The 13,457-nt window shown below is 43.1% G+C and overlaps 1 protein-coding gene across 5 annotated transcripts in view; it reads left to right on the forward strand.

The window, feature by feature from the left end:
• IQSEC3 (IQ motif and Sec7 domain ArfGEF 3) overlaps window positions 1-13,457 on the forward strand; it is a 1,249,628-nt gene that overhangs the window by 1,038,376 nt on the left and 197,795 nt on the right. For all 5 annotated transcript variants that reach the window (XM_069628576.1, XM_069628577.1, XM_069628578.1 and 2 more), the window contains one exon: window positions 10,519-10,685. In XM_069628576.1, the coding sequence (XP_069484677.1) occupies window positions 10,519-10,685 (167 nt within the window). The remainder of the gene's footprint in view (window positions 1-10,518; window positions 10,686-13,457) is intronic.

The raw sequence follows: 13,457 nt of genomic DNA on the forward strand, positions 1-13,457 counted from the left end.
GCGTCTTGGGCTGTCAAAGCAGCAATAAAGGGAAGAACATGAGCTCCAAGAGTTTCAAACAATCACTGAAGTTATCCCGCAATGCTAGCTTGAGCGCACTGAAAAACTGGTCTAAGCTCGTCACAGTGTGATTTTCAATGGAAGGCACTGGGGATTTCCAGCACCCATCAGCCTGCAACACAACCCCAACTGTGTCTCAAGAACTCTGAGGCCAGATTGATGCACACTTGAGCAAAAAGATCTTATGAGCCCAAGAATGCCTGGATAATAAAGGAACCGTACGTTACTACCCTACCAAGGAGACATCTCCTTGTCACCAACCATCGACCTCTCTGACCTGATTTCACCTTTTGTCAGTGCAGGACCTACTGGGTAACATGGACTCCTGCAGCACAACCGGACCTCTGTAAAAGGGCCATGTCCCAAATAGTTTGTACAAAACCAGCATGAGAAATCCAGTGCTGACGCCTTTGTTCGTATCCTTCCTTAATAACTCGATCACTAATGGGAGTGTCCATCCCCGTTGAAGTCAGCTTACATCAGCTCCCTCCTCAAAAAGCCCACAGCTGACCCTTATGACCCTGTAAGCTACGGCCCCAACTCGTACACTGCTCTAAAGTGCAGGAGATGTTCATATAGGTCAATTCTGGGGCTTCATAAAGATGATCAACCTTCTTCATGAGGACTTGGCATACAATTGTCTCGAGCCCCAATTGAAAAGCGGCCCACAGTTGAAAATGGCAATTCATTCCTTTTGTGACTGACTGTTTCAATTGTACCCATGGGGGAGTTTTTTTGATAAAACGTGATACATTTGTGCATTTTAAAGATATGTTTTCAGTAACACAGGTCAACACTACTAGCCACATAGTGCAGTAACTCATTAAACTGGCCCACATTGGCCAAAAAGTGGCCCACTGTGATGAAAATAATGGGCCCACACCAGCATTTTGCACTTTTGGTTCAGGCATTGCCCTATTGCCCTATAGGACAGTCCAAGCCTGAGTACGGATCTACACTGTTGAGGGGTACAGATGCAACTCTGGGCTCAATTTGGGACAACATAGATGACAATTTCAAGGGCCCTCTCATCTTGGACATCTCGACAGCTTTTGACACAATCAGCCATAAGATTCTTTTCCGTCAGTCAAATTAGAATCATTTCGGTACAACACATACCATACAACCTCATGCATTAAATTTATCACATGTAACAATGCAGCAAAAAACGTAATTAAATCAATCTAGATCACATATTTCAAAATATTAAAACCATAGATGATTTAAGGAGATTGAGAGAAATTTTAATAAATGCAGCAGCTCTATTCTGGATCACTTCCTACCACACCTGTAGATCCAACACTATCATCAATGCCCTCTGCACTCCCAGTGACACCTTTCAACCTGTTGAGCACCCGAGGTTCCCCACAGGAGCCTCTTTTCAGCAAATAGACTAAAACCCAGCAATACAAAATCAGAACTCATGCTTTGCAGTGCAGCTTCTTCAATTGCAACCAGAGTTTTTGGCCCGATGAGATGGGCCTTCTCTGTACCATCCTCCAGGCTAATGAACCTTGGAACCACAATAGAAAGTAACCTCATGCTTGAACCACAGGTGACAGCCATTGTCAGAATTTTCTTTTTCCAACTCTGCACACTACGACGCATCACCCCTTACCTCTCCTCTACCCACTGGACCGTTGCTGTGATATCACCTGTGCTGGCAAGTCTGGACTACACAAACAGCGTCCCTCTCAGACTTCTGAAATACCACATGGAAAATTAAAAAGAGTCCAAAATGCAGCAGCCACACTCCTCCTAAGGATGAACACATGTTGACACATCACCCAGCTCTTAGCAGGCTCCACTGGCTCCCTGTAAAGAAAAGAGTATGTTTCAAAACCCTCTGCATCACCCACCACACTTGCCATAGAAATGGCATTATTTCCTTTGCAAGGACATTTCAGCATTACACACCATTGAGTGCCCTGGGGCCCAGTATCAGTGCCATTGCTCTAGTGCTAGATCCTAACTTCAACAGGAAAAGACAAGGAGGATCCTCATTCTCCTGACTAGCTACCAACCTCTAGAACTCTCCACTTAAGCATCTCCACATGGAAGAGAACCACTTCACATGGATGTATGTCTATTGTGTTAATAAAAGGTTCACTTTCTTTGCTTGTTTTTATCTCTACCTCTTTACCACAGAATGTGGGGGGAGAACCTCAGTAGTCCCCAAACAGCCCTCCCCACCCTCCACTACACCCCCCTCCAATATTGCCTGCCCGCAAGCCACCATCTACATATTGGTGGTAAAATTGGAGGGAAAAAAACAAGCAACATTAATTTGAGCAACTTTCAGTCGAGTAATAGATCCAATACCCCTGATGTTCAGAAAACAAATCAAGGCATGGCTCTTCAATTAACTAAATTGGGTACACAGCAACAAACAAGACTAACAAAAGAAAATACCTTATATGTGACAGTTGAGGTCAGCTAACCCATCTAGGGAGTGCCCTTTGTTGTGCATCGGGTTGTGATGTTGTGCATTGGGTTGTGAATGCATTGGTTTAAGCCCATATTGGTTAGGGCGTCGGCTAGTGCGGTTGCTGGGGTTCAGCAGGATCATTAAATCCTAAGTTGAGGTCACCTAGAAGAAGTACTTGTGAGGAGGGTTTAATGTTGGCACCTAAGATGTAGAGGAGGTCTACTGCAAATTTGAGCATGGGACCTGATGGACGGTATACAAGATGGGCTGATATGGTGTTCGATGGGGAGGTGGTCAGTTTAAGTTAGAGGATGTCAGAGTTGTTGAGAGAGGAATTTACTGGTCTAATATTTAGGTACTTTTTTGCGATGAAGGCCACACAGCCTCCTCTAGCATTGAGCCTATAGATAGTGTAGCTTATTGGGAGGGCAAGGAACAGGGCGGGCCTGAGATTGTGTGCAGCCAAGATTCTGTGATAACTAGGCCATTGAGGTCATTCACTGTTAGGAGGTCATGGATGTCTAGGGCACGCGCAGTCAGTGATTGCACGTTAATCCGAGCTAAGGTGAGCTTGGCACCGGTGGGAGATGTGGTTGCTTGCTTTTGACCTTTGTGTGGGTAGGAGGGTGGGAAAAGAGGATTCACAATCCCACGTACCCATGAAACTAGAATTTTCCCACTTCTCCCTTCTAAACTCCTAAGGTGAATAGGCCCTACACTGACAAATCAACATTTAACAAGAATATACAGTATAACCAACAAATCAAAATCTTAACAAGAAGTATGTATACTGTACATCCTGTCACATGAACCACTGCAAGCGTCCAATCAAGGGGTATCTAATCTGAATGCTCATCCCCCTCCTATGGCACTGAAATGTGAACCATAATCTCTTAAATCAAGGAAGGACTAACAAAAAATCTGAGTAAATCTTTGAGCCATGACCACACCCCTCCTTCCACTTTGCTCTTCACTCACTAACTCTTCACTACTAAAATCTTTTGACGTTAGACCATCCTTATTCCTCATCAGACAACCCACAAGGTCTAGCATACTAAACGCAGACTCTAAATAGTTCCTTTGGTCCAACACTCATACTGCATACATCACTGCTTTCTCAACCCTGACCACACGGTTAACCTAACCCCTTTCTGAACATAGCAAATCCATACACGCACCAGGGTGTTTCTGACCTGCAGTCATCAACATCACAGTTTTCTAAACCTGTCTTTCCTTCTATCTCACCAACAGCATCCACACAATTATTTTTACGAAGCCTCACCCAGTAAGGCCACATTATTGGCAGAGGTTCACTATATAACACTGCTGATCGTACCTTACCATGCCATTGACAGCAGCACAAGACTGCAGTTTCTTGTGAGTTTTCATTTGTAATTGGGGACTTTCCCCTGATGCCTAAACTTTCTTATGTGGTGTTGAACTCCAGGGGTAAGCTCTGTCTCCCGGCGGCTCATTCCACATTCTCAACATCTGTGTTCAGCTACTGGGAAATTGCTATCAAGCCCGTGACTGTTTTTTATTTCTCTCTTTCCTGGTCCTTCAAAAGTGCTCTGAACACTTCTCAGCTACAGTGGAATATATCTCCTCTCCTCTAAATATCTCCTCTCTTTATTTTCTGGCTAGAGGATAACTCCATCTGCTCTAATCTATGTATTTTCTTGTTACATGTGATGATCTACACTTCAAAATATTATCCAAGGTTCCTCTCCACATCAATAGACATGGCCTGGATACTCTTCTCCAACATCGTCTAGAAGTAGGCCGAATCACCAGTCTTCCTGTCACCCGGTAGGACCAGTAAGAATCTGCTTTTGACTATTAATCTACCAACACTACCTAGGACTATTAAGAAAGCACATACCTGGTTCACATCTAGGAAAAAAGTTCATAACCAGCCAATTCAAGGATTCCTTCAGATATAATTTAGCACAGCACCACCTGGATTCCAACACAGATTAGATTAAATCCTCACTGTCTAGTCAAACCAAATAGCATATCCAAACACTGTGAAATCTTTCTCACTCTACAAGATCTGCCCGCACCTCCGGTTATCAAAAACACAGAGCAAATTCCAAAATAGATGTTGCCAGAGCCCCTGCTTATCAAAACATGTAAAACATTAAACAAGTATTTGCAATGCCAACAGTATGTACTTTTTTTGTAGGCCTGGGAAAGATATTTGCCAGGCACTGCCGTAATGGTACTAACTGTCCATTAGTGATAGAAGTTGCAAAATGGTGTGAGTACCTCAGCATATAATAGCAGTGCTTGGCAGATGCATATACATAAACCAAAACCTTTGGCTTCGCCAATGCCTGTATTTTTAACAGAACTTGTGTGAAACACATGCATACTGTTGATAATTCCAGTGGCTTAAGACAGGCCTGCTTAAGAAATGTTTATTACACTAGTAGCTTGTTTACAGCTCTACTGAAGCCATTAACTCTTAGAAGACTGCATTGAAATAATAGGATCATGCACTCTGAGATCCCAGTAGGATGCGTTTTGGGCAGAGAGAGGCCGGAAGTGGGTGGGAATGACCATATGGATTAGCATGGCCATGGGAAGTTAATGGGTGGGTAAATAGTCAAACAAACCAAACCTACATGCTTTGTGTCCCTCCTAATATGCCACATACCCATAGCTCTACTTCAATAAAATAGTTTTTGCTCGTAGGTGGCGCTTTAGCACCACCTATTAGCTAAAACTAAAAATAGATGCTACAAGTCTTTGTTTGCACTTTGCTGGGGGATGCCTAAGCTATGCCACTCTTGGGTGATTGTGCAAGAAGGGGAGATGCAAAGATCAACGCCAAAAAACAATCAGCTGATGGGGTGGGGAATGGGTGTGGGGCTGCTGTGGAAGGAGAAAAGAGAAGGAGCACAATATGTTTAGATTTCAATGCTTGAGGCTCTGCTGGTGGGGGTGGGAGGGTTCCTGCTGATGCTTCTGCTGCCTCATATGCAAACACACTGTTCTAAGCCTTCAAGAAGGCTGGAGATGCTGCATTCGATTCTGAGATGTTAAGACCTCCAGTGACCAATCATATAGCAGGTAGATGGTGGGGTCAAGTTCTGCTGAGCAGAGGAAAATGGAGGAAAGGCATTTTTTTTTTACGTGTCTTCGGTTTCTGCTCTCGAAGCGGGTCCTGCGGATAGTTCTGCTGAATTGGGTTCATAGTTACTCATGTGATTTGTGTTTCCTTTTGGCTTGCTCTCTGCAGTAAGGGAAAGCATATGCATACCCTCTGTAACCTCTGAAAAGAATCCTCTCTCAGGCAACATGGGACTGTGCATTGTTCTGTGCCAATACTGATGTGTCCAATTAACCTTAAACACGTGTTCCTACATAAGTCCATCATTGTTTAATAAACCTCCTCTTAGTCTATGTGGAAAATGTTATTATGTTCAGGTTATGTTATGTTAAAGGTTCTTATACCATGCACTGTTGCCACTTGTGTGGTCTCTTGGCTCTCTGCCAGATCTGTAATGCAAGTGGGGTGGCAGATATGCTAGTAGGACTGAGCGGGAAAAAGAGAAAGAGAACTGCGATGTGCCGTTGCCAGCTTCAGTTCAGATACACCGGCCACTGAGCATAGGTGTGTTTTTCTGTTGGTGACCGCAATGTGGTGTTCGGCGAGATTATGTGAGTTGTTTTTCATTGTTGTGGTGCTGTGAAGTGCGTGGGGTTTGTGCTGCTGTAGAGGTATGTTTGTATTTAGTTCAGAATTTGAGAGGTGTATGCAGAAGGGTGAATTTTTAGTATGGTTATTAAGTGTCAGTACATTTCCCACCCCTTTATCAGAACGGGTATACTCCAAATCTGAAACCATCCTTCCCAGCTAGACGCCTCTATTCTCCCCACCCTCCACTCCGATCCGGCCTACTCCACACTCCTTTTCAGTTGTATGTTCTTTTCTTCGTGCGTGGATGTTGTTCAGTCGTTTTCATCCCATTTGGAGTTGAAGAGCCAGGTTTTTAGAAGTTTTCAGAATTTTAAATGGTCCTTCATAGTTCGTATTTCTCTGGGAGAGAGAGTTCCAAAATTTTACAGACATGCAAGAAAGTGTTGATCCACCAAGTTGTTTCCTTGTGTATGGTTGAGGTTCTAAGTGAATGTTGTTTCTGTGTTCTAGTCGGCTTTTAGATGGTCATTTTCTTTTGTATGAATTCCGCTCCTTGGCCCTGGATTGCTCTGTGTGTTATGCACATTGTTTTGAAGGTGATTCATTTTTTGACTGTGAGCCAATGTAGCATTATTAGCTGTAGTATGATATGGTCTCTTGTTGAGAGTTTGAGGAGAAGTGTGGCAACTGCATTCTGTGTTTGTTGCAGTTCCCTCAGTAAGTAGTCTGGCATTCCAAGGTATACGTTGTTGGCCTAGTCTATCCTGAACATGATGAGGGAGGTGATGGCCAGTGTTTTGTGCCTGAAGGAGAGGAATGGCAGAATCTTTTTGATTGTGTGAAGATGGAAGAAGCATTTCTTAATTATCGCATTTACTTGAGTTTGTTTGTTGTCCATTAGGATTCCAAGGTATTTGACTACTTTGGACAGTGGGGGTGGTATTGACAGTTCTGTTGGCCACAGAATGTACTTGTTAGGAACTACTTAAAAGCATGTCCAGTGTATTTTGTTTACTCCTTGTAAATAACAGCTTTCTTTGCCTGCTCATTTCTGCATGCTCATTTCTTACAAAAAATCCTCTTTTGGTCAGTCTCATATATTCTGTTTTTCAATATAGAGTATACAGGTGGATTTATTCCATACTGCTTTTGTGCTTTATGACAGTGGACCTCCATAAGAGTGAAATAACTGTCTGGGCCCTGATGCTCACAAGGTTATTCAATGCAATGATTTCCCAAGACTGGGTACCCGAGACTTGGACAGCTGCAGTGATAGTCCCTATGTTTAAGAAGGGGGTCAAGGCAGATCCCAGCAACTACCGAACCATTTTGCTGATGGATGCGGCAGGTAAAACCTTTGCAAAGGTGATCCAGCAGCACCTGGTAGCATGGGTCGAGGAACCAAGACAACTAAGCCACCTTCAGGGGGGCTTCCAAGCAGGAAAAAGTACTGTCGACCAATGCTTTAAATTCTATCTAATAATCCAAAAACATTTTAGGATTACCAACACCAATTTATACGGGGTCTTTGTAGACTTGAAGGCAGCCTTCAACAGTGTGCCCAGAGAGACTCTATGGGCGGTCCTGAGAAGCAAAAATATCCATGAAGAACTACTTTGCCCGATCGAACTCCTGTATTATGAAAACAACAGGGCAGTTTTGATGTGGGATTGGGGGGCAAAGTGACAGATCTTTTCGGGGTGGCCAGAGGGGTGCACCAAGGATATATTCTTGCACCCATCTTTTTTTGTCTATTTATTAATTCAATAATACAGAGGCTCCAGCAGGAGATTGCGGATGCCCCGAAGAAGGGCAGTGAGTGCGTCCCGGTTCTCTTTTTTGCGGATGACGCAGTCCTGTCCACATCCCCGATGGGCCTGTGGCGTGCTCTTGCCACTTTTGAATCTGAGTTCGTAAAATTGGGTCTCTAAATTAATGCCTCAAAGACCAAGGCTATGATTCTTTCATCGTATGTGGCCAGGTCAAAAATTCTGAATCTGCAGGCAAATGGTACCACCCTGTAACAGGTGGATTGGTATGATTACTTGGGGATCCGGTTTTCAAGGTGCGGACGCTGGGAAAACCAAGTAATCATGGCTAATATTGTGTTAGAGAAAATGATTGGGGCGGTCAAAGCCTATTATGCCAGACACAACAGGGGGCCTTAGGGCCGGCCTTGGGCCTCTACCAGGTGCAAGCAGCAGTGTCAGCCATTTACGAGCTGAGGTCTGGGGCATGCAAATGTATCCTCTATCAGAAAAACAGAAAATACATTTCTAAAGGCCATCCTGCTGCTGCCTCAGAGCACTCCATCTAGTTCCTCCCCTATGGAGTGTAATCCTCCCCAATTGATGAGGAAATATGAATTAGACCCGTTTTTTATTGGGTAAGGATCTGGGGAAGTTGGGATTAAGAGCCATATCGCCTAACACTCGAGCACGTTCTATCTTTGAGGGGATGGTAGAAGATTCCCTGGCTAGCTCACGTTAAAACTGGCTTGCCCAGTTGGGTCTCCCTACTGGTTAAACCCCTGAAAGATGGACCGTAATTCAAAAATCATAGTGAAGAAAGCCTTTGGTAGGTACAAAGAGCTAAGAGCTAGGATGTTGACACTTCTTGGCTACAGGTCCGGCTTACTTAGCCATTAAAGAGTCTTTAATGAGTTTTTAAATTATCTGAACATCATTAAACCAGTCTTTGCAAGGGCATTGTATATGAGGCTGCCCCTATGGTTTCTGCCCTTGCGAGACACTACCAAAAACTGGGCTTGTTCTCCTAACACTGTGTGTCCGCTGTGTGCAAATGGGGAGGAAACGATCGGGCCTTTTTGCATTGTTCTGTGATAAATTGAAAGATCTTAAAACCACCTACTTGAAACCCCTATTTAGACTACACGCTGTTTTTCTGGTCACTGAAACTATTAATTTATGTAAGAACTCCATGGATCTAGCGGTGGCTCATTTTGTTGCAAAATATATCCACAACGCCTAGTTAAGAAGGATCAAGGCCCTAGGCTGATCACTGTAATGCTCTGGAAATGTTTCTCCTTTTGCATATGGCGTTTGTAATTGATGAGTTGCAATCTGCATTTTTATAGTATGTGAATTGGTTTTTATGATGACTTTTTATCTTGCTCCCTGTGGATTTTAACCTGGTAATTGTGATTGTTTTATTGAGGTGTTCCTTTTATTTGTTGTTTGTTTATTGGTGGCTAAATATTTTGGTGTGTCTTTACCGATATGGCTTATGCTGAATAAAGGTATTAAACAATTCATATTAGTAAGTGTTGAGAGAAAATAAAAGCAATGCACATCGAACTGTAACATGAGTTTATGTGTATGTTTTGAATCTAGTATGAAAGCTGTACCATGTTATATCGTACGATGACTCATTGACGAATGCAAAACATGTGATAATGTAGTTTGCTGCTTATTAGATTATGCCACTGCAATTACTATCATACTTAATAATAGTTTCTCAAAACTAAAATGATCTCAGTCTTATTGCTATAATGTCATAGAATGTGCAAGACAAAGATATTTGAGAACTGAGATTGGATTCTCGCTCGTTAGGACTGGAGCCGCTACTGCTCATCCAGTCACTGAGACTAGAACAGCACTGGATACTGAGTCAGTCATGTGAGTCAGTCATGTGTAATAACTTGGAGACTTTTATGGGACCTTGCAATCCTTTTCTAAATGTGTTGTACCATGATCCAGATCCATGGGTTAGTTATGTTATGTTCCATGCGAGTGGGCATAGGAAGGACTACTTTCTCTAACCATACACACACATATTCTACCACCTGACATAGGAGGGGATTGATTTAATGAAACCGTGTCCTTGTGAAGGACTGATATGCGGTTGTTCGAGACTGAAACGCGTTGATACCAGCGAATGCCGTTTGATCACTTTAGTACTATTTAAGGCAAGGAAATGTTATATAAGTTAATACTTCTGAATGATTTGTATTGTCCCAAACATATTGTATTCTGTATTTTTTGTAAATTTTTCCCGAAATGTCATATCTTTGTTGCTAAGGAATGTTTCGTGCATGTATTAGGCACTTGCAGGACATTGCTCCGGAATACTAAATAATCAAACTAAACAAATTGTAATTTGACTACATTGTATCTTGTTTCTTAATTGATGCTTCATGTGCTAGACTGCTAAAAGCATCACATGTATGGTTGCATGGATTACAGTCTTCAGAAAATGTAAGATCATTATCATATTGGCTATGGTTAGGATGATGTATAGTACAAATCAAATCCTACCAGCTTATCATTAAGGTCAGTCTTAAAATAGTTGCTGTATTGTCCTCAGCAGATTCAGGCAACAGCCCTGGGCAAAAGACTAATATTTGTACTCTTTCACCTTGCAGCCAGCGCTACTGCATGTGCAACCCGGAAGTCGTCCAGCAGTTCCATAACCCAGACACCATCTTCATCCTGGCCTTTGCCATCATCCTCCTCAATACAGACATGTACAGTCCCAACATCAAGCCCGACAGGAAGATGATGCTGGAAGACTTCATAAGGAACCTCAGAGGTTAGTGCCAACATTGACCGTATGCCGCGTACTGTATGACTTTACGCCATGCTTAACGTTTGGCCACCACTTGGGCAGGTCGCCTCCCTTTTCCAAATCAACAACATCCCACAGAACCTTACAACCTACCTCATCGTGAATGCAATGACAGAGCTGGTCAATTTGATTGGTTTTAGGTCTGATATCAGGATAGATTTTTACTGAGGTGCTACTACCAGAGAGGATGGGCAGACCCTGACGGTAATGGCACACAGAGCAAATTAAGTGCCCGAACGATGCTGCCAAGGAAGCATAGTTACAGAGAGAGTTGGCCCACCCTGGAGGGTAGTATTGCCATTTGCACATGTGATAGAGCAGCAGAGGGTACTAAAGTGTGGTTAAAATGAAAAAAAAAGAAAAAGCACATTTCCCTTTCCTCCTGTGGCACCGGAGCGAGCAAGTTTTCAGTATTGATGCAGGTAACGTATACAACACGGAGAAATACTCACACTGAGAGCCTTGCACAGTGTCACAAGTGGAAAGGTGCTTTTTCATTTAACTCAGCCTTTAGTAAACTGCATTGCTGTTGTCGTGGGTGATTTTGGTACTGCAGGTGGCAGAAGAACAGATAGGGATTGGAACGCTGGCAGAGCAACACTAGGGCTGCTCAGAACGCAGGCTTGTACCAGTGAGGAAAAAAAACGCATTCCGGATTTCTGATTGGCCAGTGCCAGCACCTAGGATGGTAATTAATTAAAAAACATAAAAATATAGTTTGGACTGCGTTTCAATTAATTCTTTTATAGAGTCAATTTTGATCTGGGCATGATTTTGTTGTGCTAAACATATAGATGAGTCATGCTAAGTAGTTGCAAAAGTGGTGAGCAGAGTAATGGGGTTTAATTGTGCATGCGTCTCCATGGACAAATTCTGTTAGTACAAAGTGTATGTGTGTGTTTCTCCTTCGACAGTTCTATTCTCGAATATATGTCAATGCACAGTTTACAATGCAGAACATTACTGATTTATAACAGCAACAAAATATGTGCTACTAAGCACACCTTTCAGTGACTGTAAATATTGGTGGGAAAGTTCATGTAAAACAACTGTGCCAACCTATGAGGTGATCATTGTAAGAAATATTAGTTATTTGCAAACCGGGCAGAGCGAAAATCAGTTACTCATGAGTGTTCTGTACCCCTATTGGAAAAAAGTGCAGGCAGAGTGATGGATGCATTTAGTTTAAGATAGTGGCAAAACCCCTGGCCGTGCCATTCACGTTACTTTTATTTATACGTAGGGACCCACATGTGCATTTGTGTTTCAGGCATATAACAAAGTTGCATTTGGAACTAGAACAAGAAAGTCAGCGTGCCCAGATGTTAGGTGACTGCACTGCATGCAGTCCTATAGCAATACCATGACACACCCTACAACTGCACAGGACTAGTGCACCAAGCAAAGACCACCCTCTATTGCCAGACCATAGGGCAGCACATCGAAAGGGTTGTAGTGGCAGGGCGGGTCAGTATAAGGAGACAGGAAAAGTAACAGAAAAAGAGGTCTGCCAGTAAAAGAGTTCTGCAAAGAGATATTCTGCCCTTACACGCTGCAGGGTTGAGTAACACGGGTCAAAAAGTCCTCAATAGAAGTCCCTCTGGCCTCAGAAATAAGGTAAAAGAGTCAGAACTGCCTATACACCCTCCAAAGTTAAGTAGCACAGGTCAAAAAGTCCACAGTAGAGTCCCTCTGGCTTTAGAAATAAGGTAAAAGAGCCGGAACTGCCCATACACCCTCCAAAGTTAAGTAACACATGTCAAAATGTCCCCAGTAGAGTCCCTCTGGCGTCAGAAATAAGGTAAAAGAGCCAGAACTGCCCATACACCCTCCAAAGTTAAGTAACACAGGTCAAAATGTCCCTAGTAGAGTCCCTCTGGATTCAGAAATAAGGTAAAAGAGCCAGAATTACCCAATACACCCTCCAAAGTTAAGTAACACAGGTTAAAAAGTCCTCAGTAGAGTCCCTCTGGCCTCAGAAATAAGGTAAAAGAGCCAGAACTGCCCATACACCCTCAAAAGTTAAGTAACACAGGTCAAAATGTTCCTAGTAGAATCCCTCTGGCATCAGAAATAAGGTAAAAGAGCTGAAACTGCCCAATATGCTCTCCAAAGTTAAGTAACACAGGTCAAAAAGTCCCCACTAGAGTCTGTCTGGCTTCAGAAATAAGGTAAAAGAGCCGGAACTGCCCATACACCCTCCAAAGTTAGGTAACACAGGTCAAAAAGTTCTCAGTAGAGTCCATCTGGCCTCAGAAATAAGGTTAAAGAGCCGGAACTGCCCATACACCCTCTAAAGTTAAGTAACACACGTCAACACGTCCCAGTAGAGTCCCTCTGGCTTCAAAAATAAGGTAAAAGAGCCAGGACTTCTCATACACCCTCCAAAGCTAAGTAGCACAGGTCAAAAAATCCTCAATAGAAGTCCCTCTGTCCTCAGAAATAAGGTAAAAGAGCCAGAACTGCCCATACACCCTCCAAAGTTAAGTAACACAGGTCAAAATGTCCCCAGTAGAGTCCCTCTGGCTTCATAAGTAAAGTAAAAGAGCCAGAACTGCCCAATATGCCCTCCAAAGTTAAGTAACACAGGTGAAAAAGTCCTGAGTAGAGTCCGCCTGGCTTCAGAAATAAGGTAAAAGAGCCGGAACTGCCCATACACCCTCCAAACTTAGGTAACACAGGTCAAATAATCCCCAGTACAGTCCCTCTGGCTTCAGAAATAAGGTAAAGGAGCCG

This window comes from Ambystoma mexicanum, chromosome 12, assembly GCF_040938575.1.
Source record: "Ambystoma mexicanum isolate Mex_15411 chromosome 12, UKY_AmexF1_1, whole genome shotgun sequence".
NCBI classification, from domain to species: Eukaryota; Metazoa; Chordata; class Amphibia; order Caudata; family Ambystomatidae; genus Ambystoma; species Ambystoma mexicanum.